Here is a 22,215-nt window from a genome sequence, read left to right as displayed (position 1 = left end):
ACAACAACAACAACAACAACAACAACAACAACAACAACAACAACAACAACAACAACAACAACAACAACAACAACAACAACAAAAATCAACGTACGAATTATCCCGCTATGGCGCTAGAACTAGAGTTTCTCGACGGCGATGTTGTCGAAGCCTACTTCAGGACAAACAGGAACAAGGTCAAGGAATACCTAGGGAGCAAAGTCCAACACATTGACGACATCGGATATTTCCCCGGGAAAGTCGGTCCTGTTTCGGTATTGTATCTTGTAATCATTCTTGCCGAGGAGTATCCCGGAGACCCCGAGGACCAGGCCGTAACCCAGAGTGTCAGCGGCAATATTTCCACGGCCTTGGAAACTTGTTACCCCTTCCCAGGAATACACCCTAACCATACACTTTCCACAATGATCGAAAGCTTTGTGGTAGTAAAGAGAAACGCCACCGGATATACGAAGATTTGGTGGCCAACATGGATCCATGCACCCCAGGGCCAGTATGGATGTTAGGACCGTACGCATAGGCATTAGGCCGAAGACACAGATGGCTAATCCAGTAGTTCCACGTGGTACTTGTGGTCTCTAATGACCGTATTAGGATTTTTGCTTATCGAGGACCTATCTCTTTCGTCTTAATACGTCAATCATACACTGCTAGATAGTCTATGGGCATCTCTTAGCGCTAATAATTAATATTTTACCCAACCCAGCTTTTACCATAGTTTCATTTAATTTACAACTAGTTAAACGTATTGATATGAACATGTATGTGTGTGTGTTATTATTAAAACATAAAAAGGAAACTAACCTTATGTAGAAAAAGAAAAAGAAAGACGTCGGGAACGTGTAGTGACCAACGTAGCTTATCCCTTAGTTTTGGAAGTTGGAAATCTGGGGATACTGGACTGTATAACCACCTAACCTAGTTCCAATGCAGGTACCCAGACTAAGATCACATATTGTGCATTCGCTGCAGTCGTTTCTACAAAGTTATTTATCCATAATAGGTTAGACAGCGTGACCTATCGTATACTTCCCCTCTCGTAACCTAGTCTAGGTAGCATATAGGGTATGCATATCGTCTCAAGAAGCCAAGAACTACCACGTGTGGAATTAACACTAGTGTCCTTCTTCAGTTTATGACTATCGCGTTATGTACCCCTATCCGGAAATCCCGACTGCTGAAATGAGTAGCCAGGGGCTTGCTTCTAGATATGGCACATAACATCTTGGCAAAGAATACGTATATTCGAGATCCCTCCTCTCTCATGCAATTGACGTATCGAGTTAACATACCGTATATAAAAATGTATATCGTCGTTCAGCTGGAACCATAGCTCAGATAGCGTAAAAGCCCGGGACCTACATCCATTAAAGGGGAAGAGTGAGTGAGATATCGTATCCCTACACTATATCGGGACCGCCCGAGGGCAAATTCTGGTGTAGTCTGGTGGGGAAAGAGATGCCATCTATTATTGGATGGCACGACGATAACAACTGCGTCAGTAACTCTCAGCCGGTACGGCAGACACAGTCGAGCCTAACCTCGTATATTCAGTGACGCTGCTCACCTAGATAGGTACCTAGTCAATCCGATGCTCTCGGTAATCCTCGATTTGATACGGGCAGTAGGCAAAGGTAGCCACGTCTTTGGATGGTATTAAAGTAACTCAACGTGGACATCTTCTATTTATTTATAAGATCGATTCGAGAAGGATATGGGGTCGTGAAGCTTTACTCGGTTGGGCGTACATCTTCTACGCTGAAAGGCCTTTTACACTTACTCACGTACCTTAATCTGGACTGTTGTGTACGGGGATAGGAATGACGGGAGTTTTACTAACGACGTATTCCAAACAGTTACTCATGAAGAGGCTCGTTATCTTCTTTAACTAATCCCAGAAGCCGATTCTTCTTGATTATCCTTAATAAGTAAGAACCTACCCGGTTAAACGATAGTTCTAGGCCTCGATAAGATGTTACCTACGAAGTATCTTTGCCTAACCCGTGAATATCATTGCGCCTAAATAGAATCCAGTTCGCTTCCAAAGAAGAAATCTAGATCGCTGCATACCACCGCCCAGATACACGTGTTTAATATATGGTATATGACCATATCGTTATGGCTAGAGCGACGGGAGCCATGGATCTACGATAAGTCGGTAGTGTTAGAATGGAATAATAATGTAGAGTATGCCGTACGTGTGAGCGGGAGCGGTGAGTTAGGAACGTAAACCTCAAACCCCCCATATTGTAAACGATGTGGTCAAGGACCTACCTACCCCAGGCAATTATACGAACTAGAAGTGTCAGAACAAGTCGGGACCCAATGAGAATTAAGAGTCTTTGCGGGTGAGACCATACTCCGTGGTGCATACCGTGTTACGGTTGTCATAACCTGCATACTCGGGTATACATTCGTAAGTCGAAACGAGGTCGTCGTAACCGTTAACCAGGCTCAATCGCATCATTGAAACTATTCGGGACAGAATGCTGACATGCTGACCCTATTCGCGTTCTGGCGTGGGTGAGACCCCAGGTTTTGTCAGGAGAAACGCGGCCTGGGGGTGCTCACCCTATTAATGAGAGCTGCCGCGTCATCGGAAGTGCTCGATGCTACGTTTTTCTAACCGGGATAAAATTAGACGCCATACACGAGGAGAGCTGACAATCGGATTTAGCGGTCAATTCTTCTAAATCCAAGTAGCCGGGCCTGGTTAGGTAGGCTATGCGGCTCTGTACAGGATTTATAAAAATGGAAATTAATTAGGAAAATCTTAGTTGATTAATAATGAGTAGGTTAAATCCAATTCCGTTGTTTAAAAGACGTTTCAAGAGAAATTGACGCTCGGGTCGCATCTGGGGTTGATATTCAAGTTCACATACGGAATAGAAACACTCCTAGTCACGTAGATCGTAGATAATGTATGATCCCAAGATCGGGCACCGCGATGAAAGGGAGTCGAAAACATATCCCCTCACTGGACACGGCGTCTCTAAGCGAATATCTAGAATCCATAAAATTAGAACATGTGATGAGCCGCAAGCGCCTGCAAGCCGATACCGTCTTAGCCGAATCCTGCAGGCTGTAATTGCTGCAAATAGTCTTTTTCTCATTTCTTGGCCTTGGCGGCACGTCTTATTTGATATGAATACGCGATATCGAGAAATAATCGGTGTTATTCAGCTACGCCTGCTCGTAAATCGCCACTTTCATTTCTCATGACCATACACTATCTACTGGATACTACCTACTATTGCCGCAGTGCTGATCGAAGTCCACATCGATTATTCTTTCATGTGCCGAAGCCGAATCGAATACTACCTAAACGTCTGATACGGGATTTTCGGAGCAGCTCAAGTTCCCGGGTCAGGAGAATCCGGGCCTCGGCGTCTCAGTTCGAACTTGGCTACACGTTAAATCAAAAATTTTCTAATCCGGCGGGGTGAATAGTTATATTTGATACAGTTGTTAACCGAGAAGCATGTAAGAACTAAGATATTTAGTGTAGATCTCAAAATAGGGGCTTTATTAATATACTGCATACTACTTACATCGTAGAACGTTCAGGGGAGATTGAAGCCGCGTCAGCATTCAAACCGGCGTATTAGGCTAGCAATTAAACAATTCCATTTGGGGAATGTTATGCGCCGCAATCAGCAACCGTCTTTCGCACCAATCTTGAGAGAAAGGTCTCGCCCTTTGTCTAAATCATTTTCTTTAATGGCTCGTTGCTTGGTGCTTTTGCGGAGTCGCCGCACGTGGATATTAGCGATTACCTTAATGATGATAATTCGCTTGAATTTTGGTTGGCGCCCGCATTGTTATGTCGCCGCATTGACTGATTGACAAACGATGCCAAGACCACTAGCAGGGTCGGTGAAGGTTTATGTTTCCGTCATTAGTTGAAGCAAGGAAGCAGGATTTCGGTTAGCATAGGTAATGTAGTTGTTATTTTCTTCCATTCCTTTTCAAACTGCCAGCGCGTACATATGTACATATTGGCATCTGTATAGGTCCGAAAGTACGGGATCCAAACGTGAAACACTGGGTATCCAAAATTAAGAAGATCTTAAGTAGGTAGACTGGTAGATAAGCTTGAATAGAAGAGAAGTTATAATATAGATATGCCTATATGGGATTAGGACAGGTTATTCGCCATGCTGATCAGCAAAAGAATCAATGTGTTTGCAACCTTATTGGCTGCAGGATGATGCTGGCAAACTGCGGCAGGTGGTAAAAACAAAATCGTGATCTTCTTAAACCCCTCCAACCACGGCAAGCCGGCTGGGAGACGGGATCGCAGCCTGATACCGGATGAGCTGCTTTTGTTTTCTCGGAAACGAGGATTACTGGAAACTAGGAATTCAAAAAGTCTTGGCTATAACATGAGCTATAACATGAATTGGGTCGAATTTGATAAAGCGGAGGCGGCTGATACGACGGCACAAAAAATCCGAACGGGAAGGGTAACATACATAGGCGCACGTCAGACTCATTTGTCGTCAGGCCGCATGGAGAAAGAAGGGAAGACTGTCAGTTATTAGACAAGGGGATTGGAAACGTGTGGCGCGGGTTTGCATCTCTTAGAATAGACTTGGGAATGAGACAGTACATCCACATCCCGTGTAATCAACAGCGTTTTCAGGCGTTTTTCAACGTGTGGACCAAGTATAGGATAAGAAAGCCAAGAACTGTTTGGTCGCATTGCCAAGTCTCTTGGAAGAAGCGCTTGACAAGTAGTAAGAAAAGCCAAGACTCTTGTCGATGCCGATTATCCGGGGCATTGGGAATAGCAAAAGAAGCTTTTTTCTACGTCGGTGAACATCTGATATCTTCAGCAAGTTTGAAGTTATCGCATTGAGACTTCAAGTTAAGCCGCGTGTGGGGGAGGGAAAGTTGTAAGTTTGTAAAACGAAGCAGAGAAGTCGTAATTGATTATGCAGTTCATAAAACGTGTACTATGTGGTACCTAGTGTAATGTACTACACTATGGTAATTCGAGTTATTATTAGGCTACATCTTGTCTATTTATTCGAGAACAAAACATCCTTGTCCAATCATAATCCTCTATTTTGTGGTACTTGCCTGTGCATCTTCTTACAAAAGGGAAGCCGAGGGATTCCTAGCATCGGGTAGGTACCGCCTCTATGTACATGTCATGACCTACGGCATTAAAGCCCCCCACTGAATTAAAGTCAATCTACACTAAACGTTGCCGTATTTAGCTTTAGGTAGCCAGGATATATCCTTTGCTTGACCACTTAGGGAAGCTGAATAATTCTGTAATATGCCTAGAATATTAGTTTTTATAGTGGTTACGTTAGGTCACGTTAGAAGGTACTTAACTTTACCAACGGACGATAAGTAAATAAAGAGAAAAAGAAAAATGACCAAATGGTTTTAACAGCGACAAACGTGTTAGGAAGTTGCCAAACGCATAAGGGGAATCTACAAAACCACGAAACCACGCAACTACGTAACCAACCCACCTGACTTAACCCCATTACCCATTAAACCCCAATTTCGTCACTGCCCCTGCCAATGTACATACACTGGGTAGCCCAATGTACCTGATGTACCTGATTAAAAAGAGGCTGAATTGGTGGAGTTTGTTAGGACAAAGTTGAAGTCACGTTGCTTCGCTCCGCAAAGTACATGAAGCGTCTTCCCTCCTCCAATTCTCGCCAAGACGCCGTCTACCTTGACTATATGGGGAGATCCATAATCCGTACATCGATCAAATCACATCGATCCTGTTTGCCAAGTCTCAATCATCCACCCCTTATTATATCTTCCCTCTTAAAAAATCCTTCAACTTCCCTTTTCTCTCTCTTCCTTTTTTGCGCCTCTTGCCGTATCTTTAAGTGTGTGGGAACTGACCTCTAATCCTGTCCTTCTTGTTCTTTCTTTTTTCTTACCACGCATTTAATAATCCATCCGCCCTGCTTTAACCTGTAAAAGGGAATTAACTAACTAAGCGTTGTGTATGCATATATCTATATGCTTGCGCATGGGCGAATAATATCAATATAATATTATCCCTACTTATTGTCGAGACGGTTGGCCCTACGAGCCGAGCCTTACGAGCTTATCCTTAAAACATCCATCTCCAGATTCGCTTGTCGCCACCGGTTGTTAATCAGCCTCTCTCCAAGACAAGACACATACAAGACGCATATTAGCGAATCCGGTCCCGCTTTTCTCTTGTGCTGCGCGCGTCCGGAAAACACAACAGACCCGAACCGTAACATTCCAGCTTCGCTCGTTCCCCCTCGTTCAACCGCCTACTTAACTAGGTGGTGCATTCGGGCACGGCAATACCTTGGAAACAAGATTCGCAAACCCGATAAGGTGTTGGTTACTTCCGACATCAGTTTCCCGGCTACACTAATACCCAACTCAAGACCCTTCCATCAAGGCATGACAGCGAAGGAATCATAACCTAACCTTGCGATTTCGCGACAACCCGTCACAATGGCTATTGGTAGAGAAGGAAATGTCAAATGGGTCGATGTAAGTTAACCAGTTTATTTACTTCGTGAATGGGAATGTGACCGGCGACGAGACTGGATATCGATCGAACATGGCTTCAAAACATTTTGAACCTTCAAAGTCGCGATAAAGTTCGGAACTTTGGCTGAAAGAGGCATCGGCCCGCGTAGAGACGGAATCTTCGGATGGTTGACATCGCGCCGGATTGGAATCATGGTTTAAACTAAGCATGGGACGAGATGGAAAATGCGAACTCTAACTTCAATCGTTCTGCGTACCTAAGCTAACAATACTATCTGTTCAATAGGGTCTTCGAGGCTTCGCATCCACTCTAGTGGTTTTGACTCATATCGCTAGAGCTTTCGATGGCGACCTTTTTCTCCCAGCTTCTCATAACGGCGCAGCACCACGGCCTATGCAACTACCTTTCCTGCGAATCCTAGTTCAGGGCCGTATCGGTGTCACTATTTTTGCTTTTGTTACTGGCTATGTCTGTGCCCTTAAGCCTATTAAATTGTACCGACAGAATAACCAAGATGCCGCCTTCACATCTATCGCCAAGTCCGCCCTCCGCCGTGTTCCTCGATTGGTTATACCCTGTGGTCTCGCAACTGTCATCATTTGGATAATGGCGAATCTTGGAATGTTTTTGGTCGCAAAGCAGAGTGACTGTTGGTGGTGTGGTAAGACCGCACCCGATCGCCAAGCGAACGTATTCCTGTCAGTTAAACATTTGATCGAGAACATCATTTCGACTTGGACAAGAGGTCGGAACGCGTACGACGGCAATCAATGGACATTATTGCCATTGCTAAAGGGAAGCATGGAAGTTTATACTTTTATTGTTGCCACGGCCTATATTCGACCTCAGTTCAGAATGGTCTTGAGTTTGATGATGTATGCCTATTTCTGGATGGCATCCGACTGTACGTTCTCAATTCTCAATTTCCTGACTCTTTGCTTCAAAGCTAATGAATATCGCAGCGGCTTTTGGAATGCAGTTTTTCTGGGGTGTATTCCTCTGCGACTTGCAAAACCATCCTCCTGCTACCGAATGGCTTTCTCGCCGACCAAGAGTCTCGCAAGTTTTGGCCGCGATCTTCTTGTTTTTAGGTCTCTACGTTGCCTCGTATCCTGAAGGACACCCGGAATGGGCTGCCTGGTCACGCTACCAATTCGAAGTTTTGAAGCGCATCCTTCCCAAGGACCCCGATTTCCCTCGATTTGCTTCCGGAATTGGCTTAGAATTGATTACCTTGGGTTTACATTTCAGCCCAGCTCTACGTGATATCATGTCAAGCAAATATTTGCTCTGGTTTGGCAAGCAGTCTTTCGCTGTTTATCTTTTACACGGTCCTCTTCTTCGCAGTGTCCTTTGCTGGATGGTTTACGGAATCCACGTGCCCCCACCAATTACCAACGACAAGGGCGAAACAATTCACGGCACGCTCATGTTCCCCAGCGGGTGGCGTCTTATAATCGCCCTGCCATTCTGGATCCCTTTGAACTACGGTGCCGCGATGCTTTGGACAGGCTATGTCGACCCTTGGTGTGCGACTCTGACTGAGAAGATTGTGGGCAAAGTTATGTTGGCACGCGACGAGAAGGGTGTTCTCTTACCGCAATAGATACGCGGTATTGATCGTCCCGAGAAGCGTAATTATTGCGACAGCTCCAGACGGCCAAGACCACAAACGGGACATCGGAGAGGCAATGCTATGAGCAACGCCATTCAATAATCCCTGGTTTGCAAATCGATATTTACATTGGAGGGAATGCATTTGTCGATACCGACAATGTTCAATACTTTTCGCCAGACCCTTGCTAAAAACTCTTCCGTGTGAATATGGTAGCTCTTTCTTTTCTGCGATGGGTGTTGGAGTTTCTGGAGTACAATAGGCTTGGCCATGGGATTGCATTCATCTTTAGTCAAGGGGCATCAGGGGCATTTGACGGCCGAAGAGCATCATCGTACATACGCCCGGGGCGTCATTATTAATATCTACAGAGACGGCCGTAACATTGGCATGCATCGGGAGGTAGATGGTCAGCGATCTTTTTTTTGACTGGCTAACAACGGTTGATACCCATGATGATGAAAACAGCCGAACTTAGATAAAGATGTCAAGACGATGCTGTGTGCATCGCTTAGTATACACTATACACACTAATTCAGATAAGATTATATCTGCGTTACGACTTAATGGTGATTTCCTGTCATTGTAGACCATGTACCCAGATATGTAGATATCTTCATGATTTTTATAGTCTCATACTCATAGTTTACATACAAAGTAACTACTTCATAACTTGATCAGTGAATGTAATTTTACTTCCCCAAGTTAGCTTTGACGCTGGGCACAGGATTTAGGAAGATGTATTCCAATAAATTCGCCCGACCAAATACTGAATAGCACATACACGTTTTCCCGCAGCTTGAAAAAACTAATAGAAAGGCATAATTAGAGGTTCATTAAACCGACGTCGTATAATACATCGAGTTGATAGAGTTCGATAAACGAAATAACTAGGCTATTGAACCGACAAGATTGGCGCAACTTGTTGTGTTGTATTCCCAGTCAGAATAGAAAATTAATGGCCGGGTCTTGGCATTTGACCTCCTTGAATGACTAAAGTAAAACACATCATAAAATAACCATGATAAAAATATAAAAATTATGACCGTATTTCGTGTTTACTTTTGACTGTAGTATATGGTGTTGAATTTGGGGTCAAATGCCAAGACCCGGCCATTAATTTTCTCTTCTGACTGATTCCTTGCATGTGACCCAATCCATGATTTGCCGTATCCAGGTCATCGGGCCATGCAGTGAGAATTTAGAAACCTGCCTAAACGGGAAGTGTGGGTGCAGCATACGACCTTTTCTACCGTCGTTTAGAGCCTTACGTTAATTAATGAAAAGGCTTAGTAAGTTCTATCTGCAAAAGGTAGTATCCGGGTTAGGTGGGTAAGTAGTTGTATATATCGTGAGTTAGGTATGTAATTCATGTCTACTTAGATTGAACGTGTATCAAATCTTGATGAATGTAAATAGGTAGTTAAAGACAGAAATCTCTTGAGTTTCAAGTCTTTGGTTTGCGTGTGGAGACCGTTTAGGGAGCATTGGGAAGTTTGAATAAGAGGTAACCAACAGCGGAATATGTTACAATGAAGTTGATGCTACATTTGAATGTAACATGCTTAGCTACCTAAGATACGTATATTTACTACTATTGTATTAGGTCTTTAATATGCATTCACTATAAAAATAACTTTAATCTTAGAATATTTCCCATCATGAACATTTTATAGCTATAGGGTCTCTTAGGGGTAGTGCTCGTGTGTGATGCTACCATCTTAGCCTAAAGATCCTCTTGCTATACGGTTGACAGAACTGACTTGAGTTTCAATTCTAAGTGAGAAACTCGGAGTTAGTAAAAGGGGGCTCATGAGGTCAAATAAGGTGCGACTAATATTTCTAAGCGGGTTGGCGCACAGTCCTATTCTAGACCCAGCATACATCGATCCAGTAATTACATTCGCTTTTTACTACCTACCTGTTGCCTATTACTCTATGATATGTTATCTTCAACAGTAACTCATAGCGAGAGTAGATGATTGCGTGAGTTTAAAGATCAGATGGAACTACCTAATAGCTTAGCTTATCAAAAATAAGAACTCATCTTCCTGAAGGTTCAAAGTGTCATCTATATATACCTCTGTTCCTTCATTTCTATCTCATATCTGAGGACTTGTGTCGCATAATAAGAAGCTGGATCATTTGAGTCTTGCGCTCATTACTGCGTACTCCGTGTACTTAGATAAGGTCACTTTTACGTAAGAACATAAGGGCGTCTCTGTTTGGGTAACCTATTACCCATTAAATGCGAGGGTTTTATATGAAGCACGAGGAATAAAGAATACTTCCAGTATATATAGCCATAAACTGCCATATTTACGGTTAAAGTCGTGTTCCTTTAATAGCCTAGTTAACAGGCCACCAGTAGTTCAAATTAAGCACTTGGAAATAAATATTATGGTAAATGCTGTTAGGATTTTAAATGAGACGTGCTGAAAGATACGGTATATGAGCTGTAGTTGTATATTGACTTAGTCTACCAATTGTATGAATGAGGAGGGAGGTCCTTCTTATATATACATTCCATACCAAGGTACCATGTACTGTACCTGAAAGTAGTCCCTTGACCATTCACTTCAACAAGACGTATGCTCTAGCGCGTAGACTACATGATGTCAGACCCATGGAGCAACATGAGGTGGTTTGTAGCTTTAATTACTTTTAAATAGCTCAATTCAGTATCTTCAAACCCCGACAATACATCGTCCTTGCATAGCTCTGTCCGGACTGAATAATTCCAAAGAAGTCTCCGTTATTTTATATCAACATCGCGTCTTTCGAAGATACCCTGCACAAATATGATGGCCTGAAAGATAGGTAAGTAGCCACTAGAACCTACCAGTACTATCTCTACACAAGCAAAATATTCGGCGTAGTATCTCGTGATAGACGACGTAAACAATGTGTTCTTACGTATATTGAGTACGAGGATGAAACTTGAGTCCTTTCAATGCTTTGCCGGAGATTTGCTTCCTGAATCAACGTACGTCGTTCAGCGAGAAACAATGCAATATGAAATAGTTTAAGTAATTATGAAACCCGCAAGCCACCTGAAACAAGATGAGAGATAAGCCGAAGCCAGCTTCTCTGTAGAATACTGGTTTCAGTTACATTTAAAAGCTGAGCACTGTACAGAGTGTAGTTTGCATCAACTATGAGCGGGAAATTGGAATACTAGGCAGCTTTGTTCCATCAAGTACGCATTGAACTTAGCATTCTCGGCCTTCATAACCAAAAGTAATCAAAATCTGAACTGTTATAATGAGATAAGATGATTGAAATACTACCGTCATATGTATTACCTTAGCATAATACGTGTTCTATTACGTCTTCTCAAGGTACGAATAAACAGAACATAGCCTAGAACAAAGAGGGCTTGGCAAGAAAGTACCAAGGAAAATGAAGGCGAAAATAAAGCTACGAATTGTTAGCATCGTATGGGACTATGCAGATATGACAGAGAACAGGTAGGTAAGATAAATTTACTAGGTTAGGGCCATGTATCTGGAATTCAGCCGTATACTCGTATAAAGAGTTGCCATAAGAAGAATCCGTAAGCAATATTGAGTGAATATTGGGCATCTTGAGAATCTATTCGTTTGCACCCGACTCTCGTGAAACCTCGTGATTGGGTTCCCACCATGCTGCAACCCAAGTCATAGGACTGCCGGATAAGCATTTCGGAAGCCATTTCCGTATGCAACTGCGTTTTGCAGCCTTCACCATCATTGTCACCAATTGGTAGTTTACTATAATGCCAGGTTACGAATAGTGTTACTAGAATGAAACATAAAGGACCATGGTCATATGCAAGCGCCATTACACACCCGGCAATCAATGGTTAAGAATTGCTTTTTTTTTGCTTCCCTTCGCCGCCAGAGTTTGGGACTGTGTTATTGCCGCAGCCTGTATCTTTCGTATAAAACTATCCTCGTTTTTTTTTTATACCAGCGATCAAAGGGGGCGAATTAATAATAAGTAATATAGCTCGCTGACAAACTAACGCATGGCAATGTAGTTTAAACCCGGTGTGGTTTCAACAAGGGGAAGAACACTTGTCCGACCTACCGCGCATACTATCTGAGGTGGATTGTCCGGAAAAGACAGCAGGCCGATATCTGCCGTGAGATTTTAAGAGGATAACTGGCTATCTGGGAACTGTTCCCCGGTGTGCGAGGAGTTGCCGTTCGGTGTTACACAAGGCTGCATTGACTGTCGCCCGTGGGCGTCAGATTTGATTCCTTGAGCCAAAGAAGACGTCAACCGTGGCCTTATAATTGGACCATTGACTTATGATATTGCAGACCTCACGTCAGCATTCGTGGAATAACCAAGGAATCTGCGTTACGTGAGACGAACTGTTCGGGGACTTTCCCTCGGGAGCCTTCCTATGCCCGCCATACGTCTAATCCTACGATACTAGGATCGTCAGATCATGCTGTGCTCGCTTGTCCCCGGACGGACCGTCAGCCCCAGTCCCAACAGGATGGGTCCCGAATCCCGACTCCAAGATATGACGGTGGGATATGCACACCAGGGATAACTATCATCGTCAAGGTAACCCTCCAACAAATATCTACCCAAACGGATATGTCGTCAATGGGGAACGGTCCGAAAGACAAAACGGAAAAAGCAAGCACCCAACTTCAATAATTATTGTAATTATATGCTCATATATGTGTAATTGGATGCAATGCAATGCAATGATTGCGCAAGGAGGCTGTATATTTGAGGCTTAGTATTTTGGAAGGAAAAGGCGAAATGAGACAAGAAAAGCAAAATTAAGAAAAGGAAAAGGAAAAAAAAACAGATGCCCAACTACCCAATGCGGCTACATGCAATTACCGGTTTAGGAAAGTACATGTATCTATGTATTTTGGCTAAGCGTTAGCTCGTGCGAGTAATAATTCGTGTAATTTTGTGTAACGAGAAGGTACGGACCACTTAGCAAGCCGGGCAAGCAATCGAGTCTAGAAGCAGAAGCGGCAGGGGGTTTATGAATACGGAAGCAGCGGATGACTTCCAATCCACTCGATCTGGTACAACGAACTTACCTATTATTATGATTCCCCGCCCCCACCGACGATTTGGAACCGATGTCTTCCCCATTCACCTTAGAAAAGTACAAACTACTACAGATGACACACAGGCACACTACCTCACATACACATACACATACACATACACATACATACATTACACATATGTCTAACACATACACATACGCATACGCATACGAATACACATACACCTACCTAACACATACAACACGGACATCAATGCCATGTCGAGTGTGAATTCTTATCACCTTCGGCTTGTTGGCGTCCCGTCTCCAAACCCCGTGTTTTACTCATTTATGACAGAAGACACCATGCATACAAGTCATATATTCACTATGCATTTCATCTGTCGATCCCCTCCTTCTAGTCAGCCAACTCATCATAGGCTCCGAGCCCGCGTCCAACCATGGATCTCTTCTCGTTCTTGCCTCCCGAGATTCGGATTATGGCCTGGAGTCATGCGGCCGACCTGATCTATGAATCACGCCCTCGGTGTATCTAATTATTGGCCTATCGCCCTCCTTATCCATCCGAACACACAGTTTAATGAGTTCGCGTCACCTAATACTGTCTTCCAGGTCAGCCTGAATCACTCCACGAGGCTGCCAGCCGATACTTGCTATTCAAGGCCTATGACCGTCCGAAGAGAGGGACGCGTGAGAGCTGATATGGATATCTTCATTTTCCATCATGACATGTTGGTTGAGATGACCTACGTTCTTGAATGGCAATTATTTCATCTGAAGGGGACAATCGTGTATTTGCTTGGCTACTGGCCTTCGTGAGGAAATTTCTCCTACCTAGCGTATGCTTCACTCATCCGTATAGTGACAAGACTTGCGCCTCCCTTGTTTACGTACCATCTACCTGGATTTCGGATACCCCCTGCCCAGTGCCGAACGAGTTCGACTCGATAATGTTCCGAGTCAAGGTCCTTCCCAAACAGGGATTAAGCTAGTACGTGTTGTGAATTCACTTCTAACTTCTTAGTGAGTCCGGTGTTTAAATACAACATCGGGACCGGCCTGATGTGTAAACTGACAAAGATATTTTCCTTAAATGGACACGCAATGCCCTGCAGAATGCTTTAAAAGGGTGGGAACCGTTCGCGCGGAAAGACGTGGGTTGCTATCCTAGTATCTCGAGCTTTATTACGGCCTGCAAACGGAAATCTAGTCCGGCGCCCAGACCAAATGACCTTGACCGTACCCTTGGGTGAGCGCATGGATGAAGACCCCAAGCCCTGCATGCGATAGCGCGCCGCGGCTCTGACCAAAAACCAACATCATATCTGACGGCTTTTATGGGCTCCCTAGCGCCATCGGCTCCCATTTAAGCAGGGGATTGTCGACGGTAATCATACGCGGTCGACGTGGAGTTACGAGGGGTAGCATCTGCAGCCAGCCTTTTATGGAATAATCAGTCCAACATTGACGTCTTTAGAAACAGTGGAAACAGCTTATGAACTTCTCACCAGGGTGGTCCAGCCTTCTTCTGGGTATTATTACCTGACCTGCAATTTGATCTCAGCTAGCAAGGGTCTAAGAGATCTTCATCTCTCGCAACCTTAGCTCTGCTTCTCGCTAATCGCCCCTCCTGGTTTTCGTCAGCTCATACATAGTAAGAGATATCATGCCTCGGGGCTCCCAGAGCTATACTACCGCAATGAGAAAGTTCATCGACAAGCACAAGAATATCTCCCAAGCTTCTGATACTTCCTTCATACTACAGCACCAAAGAAACTTACTCGCACGTACCACGTGAAATACTTCCCCTTTCATTTTCAAGAGGCTAGCGCCTCATACCTAGTCACACTCATGCCTTCACAGGCAAGCTATCCGTTCACGATGCGTAAAAGGCGGTCACCGATTGGCGAGGACATGGTATCTACGCGGCCACGACGTCGCAACTTACAAAATCGGCCGCTCAAGCCACTCGTCAATGCTACTACAAGACGCACACGTTCACTTCCCGCAGTGAACCAGCCATTGCCAATGCTGGATAAGGAAGACCATCTTGGTTGGCAAGAACCACTTTCGGTATGGAACCAGAACGCACCTCGTGTTTATATATGCGTCGTGCTTTGTTTTCCGTGCGATAATCAGCGGCGGCACGACGCAATTCGACATATCGAATCTGCTCTCAAACGTTTGGCGAGAGAACGACCAGTCTTCGCCGGGAGGCTCCGGGCTAACAGTAATAGCGGCAGCGTCTCACTTCACCGGTCACCTTCACAAGATATTCCTTTCCAAGTGCTACCCGCAAGCGAAACGAGTCGACAAGAATACTCGCGAATGAAGGATGCCGGTTTCCCACCAGGCGCATTCGTTGGTTCCCGGTTCGGTGTTTCGGGAATAGTAAGCTCCAACCTTGACTCGATACCTGTGTCCAAGGTGCAGGCAGAGTTCCCACCCGGTGGTCTACTACTTTCTATGTTCCTACACCACGGGTTGGTGGATGGGGGCTCGTTGCGCGTCTTCCTGGAATGCTTTGCTGCTCAGACTCGAAACACTCCAGTTAACTTGCCTTCTGAGCAGACGTTCCCGATTGAGCAGCAGACGTTTCCGATGTTACATCATCGCAGCCAGAGAGGCCCAATTACCATACACAACGACAACGGCGCTACATTCCAACATCTACTAAAAAGATGCCCGGAATATACGATGTTACGTGACCTTAGCGGCCCAACGCAACCGCGAATCCTAAAGACTGGACCATCAATGGCAAACATCGAGAAGATAGGCAAGATCTTCGTTTTCAGGAACGACCGACTGCAGGAACTCCGAGACCTGATTCGGTCTAGAAATGGCGGGGTGGAGTCGCCATCGGCTTACACAAGCTTAGCCACCCTCGCCTTTGCGCATATTACGAAGTCCCGTGTGGCAGCCGAAAATAACTTACCTGGGGTAGAACCAAGGCGGAATGCCATGCTATGGAACTCGGTAAACTGGCGAACGAGAGCCTTCAAAGGCGCCACAGAAAACTACTTTGGCAATGCAGCCCTACCAGTTGTTACGAAGGCACTAAAGGCCCAATTAATTGCAGCTTGCGATGACGACAGCGAACTTGCTCGTCTCGTCCCGCTCGTGAAAGCATCTATCGATGCTGTCGACCAGGAATACGTTAGCCGGCGCCTCGCCATGCTATGCGAAGCGCCCGACCCACGCCTGGTGGGAGTGAATTATGACCCACGGATGCCCGAAGCGCTGGCATTCAATACATGGCGACATTTCGGCGCGGACGTCGAATGGAACATACCGGGAGTACCCGTAACTAAGGCGGATGCAATTAGGCGGGCTCACGGTTCGTGGAACCTTGGTACGGCTCTGATACTCCCGGCCAAGGCGGACTCGATGAAGCAAGAGCTCTTTGTGAGCTTACCGGTTGATTCGATGAGGCTGCTGTGCGCCGACGTTGGGTGGACGAAGTGGATTGATAGGATCATAGGTTGAATAATGATGAGGCTGCAACCACTATAATGTAATTATCTAATGCCTTTGATCCCTGCTCCTCGATGATCTACTTACTTCTCATTTCCGTGGCAGTTAGGTATTGGTTGTCACCCTGTCGGTTGTTGTATCCGAGGTCCAGCACAACCGGTTCTCGTCAGGCCTCCCCTTTCATCCCTGCTGCTGAATGACATGTCACCTCAATCTACTAGCCTCGTGCACGACAGGACTTTGCTTTTTCTATTCCCGGCTGTACCAAACTTCCAGGATAGAGGGGCAGCAAACCGCGGAAGTTCCGTGCCATACCCGGAGCTAGGACCCCCTTCTCGCTCTCTCGGCGCCAAGATGTGCCGATAGGTACATACATACGTGATGAGAGTTTGTACAAATTAAACAGATTCACGATGCCCGGATAGATACACTACGTATTTAATCGAAGGGCCAGCCCGCCCGCGACGGGCCGGGCCGTTGCATTTAATAAGAGATTTAGACGGCGACGGAGGCTCAAGGGCACGGAATAGCCTAATGTACATGTCGTCAATGTGCAGCGGATATGGCGATACGCTTTAGTGCGAAGCGAGCATCGAAGTGGTAGTAGTGGTGGTGGTGGTGTCGGTGGTGGGTAACATTGTTTCGATTCTGACCATTTTCTGTCAGACTGTGAGCAATGGCGATCAATCGATCTACTTTACTGTACGTATTTCTGACAGCCCTATGGAAATCACGAGACCTGATGGGATTGCAGAGTTTCAGCCGCTTTCTGAATCGTTCGTTGGGTTTCCTCTTGCATCCTTCTGGAACGATGACTAGAAGAAACCAGGAGCAAAGGGAACGGCATAGTTTGGTCCACCCGATCGGGCGATCGAAAATGACGGTTCGTGTACGTACACGTTGGGTTTCGAAAAACGATAGAACCCAGACGACTACACTACTGCAGAGAAAGCTGCTGCTCTGCGGCACAGGAAATGTCACCAAACCACGCTCCTCCGATGACATATGTGACAGCTCCTAGGGTACAGCGGTGACCGCGTGCCTAGGTACCTAACGCATATGAATGTGAGGATATTATGATTTTTACCTAAATTTTTCAACCGAACCCTTCTCAAACACGGTAACTTGAAGGGAGCAAAAAAAAAAAAAGTTTTTTTTTCGATTTAGCGCAGCTTTCTTCTTGAAGAGACGGCGGGAATACTGTATGACTGCATTATTCTGACTGCAATAATGCGCCTGGCATATTAACGCGTTACTCATCATACCGGGAATCATGGATTCATGGTGTCATTGACAACTGCTTTTACCGGGTTTCCGCAGAAACAAAATACAACCTATATTAAACGAAATTAAGATGTATGCACCACTTACGCGCTTCATATATATCGAGGCGTTTTCTTTTTATTTTATTTTTCTTTACTATTTCCATGACAGCCCTTGTCTGTGGGGAGGAGGGGCGGGATTGTCCCAAAAGTATGTAGTGATACTCTATCGGCAGGAATCCTATTCGTCGAAGAAGCGTTGTGATGCGAACATTATCAAGCATATTATTACCATTTCGCGCTGCTATTATTTCTGTGGCGCCTTATGGCTTTCTTAGACTACCGACGCTATTATCACCTCGGCTGCTTGGACGAATTATCTCGGTCTCGGTCTCGCTCCTGGTTCGTTGCTTATGTATTCTTATTCACATTTCACATCCACGTGGGTTCGAAACCCGATCCGGGATCTATCCCCCCTTCTTTTTACGAAGTTCGCCGGGCTCCCTGGTAACGGACCACCTCAATTTCAATCAAGAAACATGCTTTGCCACCCTTTCACGTTGCACGACATGTGCCGTACATACGTCTAGACAATATAAGGGGGCCTATCTATCACCATGTTTAGTAACCGGTCCTCTCTACATACCCTACCGTAATTTGTACTAAGGTTGTTCCGCTCACCGCTGCCTTATGTACACTATTGTGCCGGTCACGATGCATCAGCTGGCGGTATGATAACTTGCAGGGGGGGTCTCAACGATCTAACCTGGGAGTTCTCGAACATGCATTCCAAAGATACACCAGATTTGGTCCATCTTTACTTGGGCGGAGATAACATTCGAAGACGAACTTTTTTGCAGCTGAGCTTAGCCCTAGGGTCCCCGACCCCGACCCGGACCCCGACCAGACGTGCGTAAAGATCTATGATGATACACTACATTGCAGCTTTGCCCTTATCTGAATGTGATATCATGCGGTGTGTTTCGAGAAGTGTATGTGCGACGTCTCTGGTCACGCCGCTCTCGGTCCCAATTCCCGTTCTTGTTCCTTACTATCGCGTAGGTATTGTTCCTCGTATTGTCGATGCCGTACCCCCACGGCGAGTATGTACGATGTCCCCCGGCTTCTTCATGGGTAGGTTAAGCGAACGAGTTGGAGTGAATGCCATGCTATTCTACCTAGTCCAGTATCTCTCCGGCGTCTTATTTATCTACCCGCATCGCCCTTGAACATTTATTTTAAACGACGTTGTGAGGTAGGGACTCATTCTTGTTGAACGAGAAATCGGGTTCTCGACTGCAATAATGGCCAACTCGTCCGTCTGCATAATTACTTAGACGCTAAGTCCGGTTGTCATTGACTTATGCGCCATCAAGAAGTGGGTAGATATCCTAGGCTGTCTGTCTCCAGCGACACATCTCTAAAGGATATGACATTCTACCTAGTTAGTAAACAGTCTTGCTGAAAGACTAAACCAATTATCACATCCTAGAAGCTTCTGTTAACAATTTGCTAAGGGAGACAGACCAGAACTTGCATTGAATTAAGAGAATATTTCTTGCGCAGAGTGGAAATCACTTACACACAAAAGTGAGATGGAAAGGTTGGCACGTCAAGCACTAGCAGGAGTTCCCTCGTCTTGATGCAAGATGCCTCGTCACGTCATTAAGAACTTTGCAGTTGACGATGTGTATTCCTACATAGTCATGGTGTGTTCTTGGTATGGTCTTGGTATGGCATGATCACATCATGAGGAAATAATATGAAAGGGGAACGGTTCTGATTGAAGACCCCGCGACCTTTGAACGCTCTGGGTGGATGAGTGGGATCTCGTATTACACTACTACACCGGAGGTTTCGCTTTCGAGCCCACCATCCACCATCTACACCTTGTTGCTGACCTCAGTGTTGATGCTTTTGTCGTCAGTTCTCTCGCCATCGCCGCCGCGACTTCAGCCCTAGCGGGAGGAACATAGCCTGCTTAGCGAGAAAACCGGCAAAAAGCGTTTACGGCCACATGCAGATGGAAATATATTAGCATTGGGGGAGCCGCAAGAGCCAACCAGGCTTCTTCATCCCAACTTCATCGGACGCCTAGATCGTGGAGGCCGCGTAAATAGCATATAACATGAAACCGACATCATGCAACGCGGCCAGGGGCTCGCCCCAGATCAGGATAAAAGCTGCGTGTGTACATACATTTATCCGCCGGCAAAATCTGCTAGCGTTCCATCACGTCAATATCGTGACCCCGGTTCGACAAGTTGGGCCGCTGCCGGTAGAATTGCTTTCCCCACGATGATCGCCGCAAACATGCTAATTCTAATCCCAACTCCATCCATCTTCTCGGGTACCAGGAACGGACTTGCCATTCCCCTTTTTCCACAACGAGGCCGGCCTGTTGGCTATTGGCTAAACCGATAAACCAACCCATCAACCCATCGCCCCATCGCAAAAACAATATAACCTGGCCCGCCGAGTACCTATATAAGCAATCTCGTCCCGCCGCGGCGATCATTAGACCCTGAAGAAGCAGCTTCTTTTTTTCTTTTTCTTCTCTTCTTCAGTAAGAGTCGAAGAAGACAAACTTCATCTCCTCAGTCAAGTCAAGTCATCCCGCCTCATCAATTTTCCGTTCGACAACATGCTTGGTTCATCCATCTTCGTCGCCCTCGCGGCCGCCGCCGGGGCCATCGCCTCCCCTCTCGACCTCATCACGCGGTCGACCCCCGCCGGCACGGGCACCAACAACGGCTTCTTCTACTCGTTCTGGACCGACGGCGCGGGCCAGGTGACGTACAACAACGGGCCCGGGGGCTCGTACGACGTGACGTGGTCCAACGTGGGCAACTTCGTGGCGGGCAAGGGATGGAACCCCGGGGCGACGCGCGTCGTCACGTACAACGGCACGTGGAACGGCGCCAACGTCAACAGCTACCTGTCCGTGTACGGGTGGACGCGCAACCCGCTCATCGAGTACTACGTCGTCGAGTCCTTCGGCACGTACAACCCGTCCAGCGGCGCGACGAAGCTGGGCTCCGTCGAGAGCGACGGCAGCGTCTACGACGTCTACCGCACCCAGCGCGTCAACCAGCCCTCTATCGACGGCACCTCCACCTTCTACCAGTTCTGGTCCGTGCGCCAGCAGAAGCGCGTCGGCGGCTCGGTTACCCTCAAGAACCACTTCGACGCCTGGGGCAAGGCCGGTCTTCAGCTCGGGACGCACAACTACCAGATCCTGGCTACCGAGGGCTACCAGAGCAGCGGTTCGGCTGCTATTACCGTCGAGCAGTCCTAAGGGATTTCGCTCGCCCGGCCTTTGAGATTGGTTTTCTCGTCTGTGGCTGCGTATGTATTGATTGGTAGGATGGAAGGGAAGGGATGAGCGCTGGGTTCGCGGACCGCGGCTTGCTTGTCTTTCTGATGTATGCTACCAGTCGATATCGTATCACTAAGTTGAATTGGATTCGAACGTATATTCTTAGTTATTCAACTTTTGCAGCTAAGAAATTGAATTATGACCGATAATTCCGTCTTCATGCAAAGCATAAGTGACTCGTGCCAATAAAAGTGAACCGCTTAATGGTGCTGTAAACCAGTTGGGATCCGTATATGCATGCATGCCCAGGTATTATGAGTTGCAGGTTGACGGTATTGCCCCGAGATTGAGTGGATATATTTGATATTAACCGTATTCTCCCGGGCTCTTGGTTAGTCAAGGTATGCAAGTCTTATATTAAGTTCCCATAGTAGTCTAAGGTAGCTGGCTATATTTGGACTTGGGTTGTAAGATAGTCGGCCCGGTCCGTGTACGTGTAGTCAAACGTCTAACCTAGGGAGTAGATGGACTATCCACCATGCTTTTACGTACATCTCTATCCAAGGAAATGCCAAGGTTATCCCAGTCTTAAACCTACAATAGATTTATCTCAATAGTAGAAGTAGTAAATTACTTTCCATATATAGTCATTTTTTACCAGTATCTATTCCGTAGCCCCTTTTTCCAAGTAACGAGATCCTATATAAGATATATTGCTACCTAAGTGTAATGACATCTATGGACGGTTATTCAACCTCGGAACTTTGCTCGAATTGATTAACCTCAGTTCTCTAAGCCTATTCCAAGAATTAGAAAGGGGGCGCGTTGAATGTGGTATATCTAGAATATATAATGCTAGTTGTTGGACACTTGATCGATATTAAGTGTCAGGGAGCATGTAGAGATCATACCTCAACCGCCGAATCTGAATCATTAGGATATAGCTCCTACTTTATGCCATTCCCACTTCCACTTCATACTTATTAGTTCTATCACGTACTA

At 45.8% G+C, this 22,215-nt stretch overlaps 5 protein-coding genes across 5 annotated transcripts; 4 read left to right on the top strand and 1 right to left on the bottom strand.

Annotated features, from left to right (window-relative positions):
- The first annotated feature begins 6,787 nt into the window (after nucleotides 1-6,787).
- On the top strand, nucleotides 6,788-8,172 carry F5Y00DRAFT_184189 (acyltransferase family-domain-containing protein). Its single transcript, XM_048005051.1, has 2 exons — nucleotides 6,788-7,418; nucleotides 7,477-8,172. Exons 1-2 carry the CDS (start codon nucleotides 6,908-6,910, stop codon nucleotides 8,118-8,120), a joined length of 1,155 nt encoding a protein of 384 aa, XP_047860980.1. The 5' UTR covers nucleotides 6,788-6,907; the 3' UTR covers nucleotides 8,121-8,172.
- Nucleotides 8,173-15,039: 6,867 nt separating this feature from the next.
- Nucleotides 15,040-16,644, top strand: F5Y00DRAFT_266012 (uncharacterized protein; the record flags this gene model as incomplete). Its single annotated transcript, XM_048011878.1, has 1 exon — nucleotides 15,040-16,644. The coding sequence occupies one exon, from the start codon at nucleotides 15,040-15,042 to the stop codon at nucleotides 16,642-16,644; it is 1,605 nt and encodes a 534-aa protein (XP_047860979.1).
- A 449-nt stretch (nucleotides 16,645-17,093) lies between these two features.
- On the bottom strand, nucleotides 17,094-17,897 carry F5Y00DRAFT_184122 (uncharacterized protein). The gene has a single exon (XM_048005050.1). It carries the CDS (start codon nucleotides 17,635-17,637, stop codon nucleotides 17,179-17,181), a length of 459 nt encoding a protein of 152 aa, XP_047860978.1. The 5' UTR covers nucleotides 17,638-17,897; the 3' UTR covers nucleotides 17,094-17,178.
- On the top strand, nucleotides 17,898-18,688 carry F5Y00DRAFT_184121 (uncharacterized protein). Its single transcript, XM_048005049.1, has one exon. It carries the CDS (start codon nucleotides 18,159-18,161, stop codon nucleotides 18,558-18,560), a length of 402 nt encoding a protein of 133 aa, XP_047860977.1. The 5' UTR covers nucleotides 17,898-18,158; the 3' UTR covers nucleotides 18,561-18,688.
- Nucleotides 18,689-20,428: 1,740 nt separating this feature from the next.
- Nucleotides 20,429-21,311, top strand: F5Y00DRAFT_184081 (glycoside hydrolase family 11 protein). Its single transcript, XM_048005048.1, has one exon. The coding sequence runs from the start codon at nucleotides 20,539-20,541 to the stop codon at nucleotides 21,190-21,192; it is 654 nt and encodes a 217-aa protein (XP_047860976.1). The 5' UTR covers nucleotides 20,429-20,538; the 3' UTR covers nucleotides 21,193-21,311.
- The last annotated feature ends 904 nt before the right edge of the window (nucleotides 21,312-22,215 follow it).

This window comes from Daldinia vernicosa (genome assembly GCF_022497035.1).
Source record: "Daldinia vernicosa strain CBS 139.73 unplaced genomic scaffold F5Y00scaffold_63, whole genome shotgun sequence".
Classification (NCBI taxonomy): Eukaryota; Fungi; Ascomycota; class Sordariomycetes; order Xylariales; family Hypoxylaceae; genus Daldinia; species Daldinia vernicosa.
Note: the sequence above shows the minus strand (reverse complement) of the source record. Positions and strands in the feature narration are given on the sequence as shown.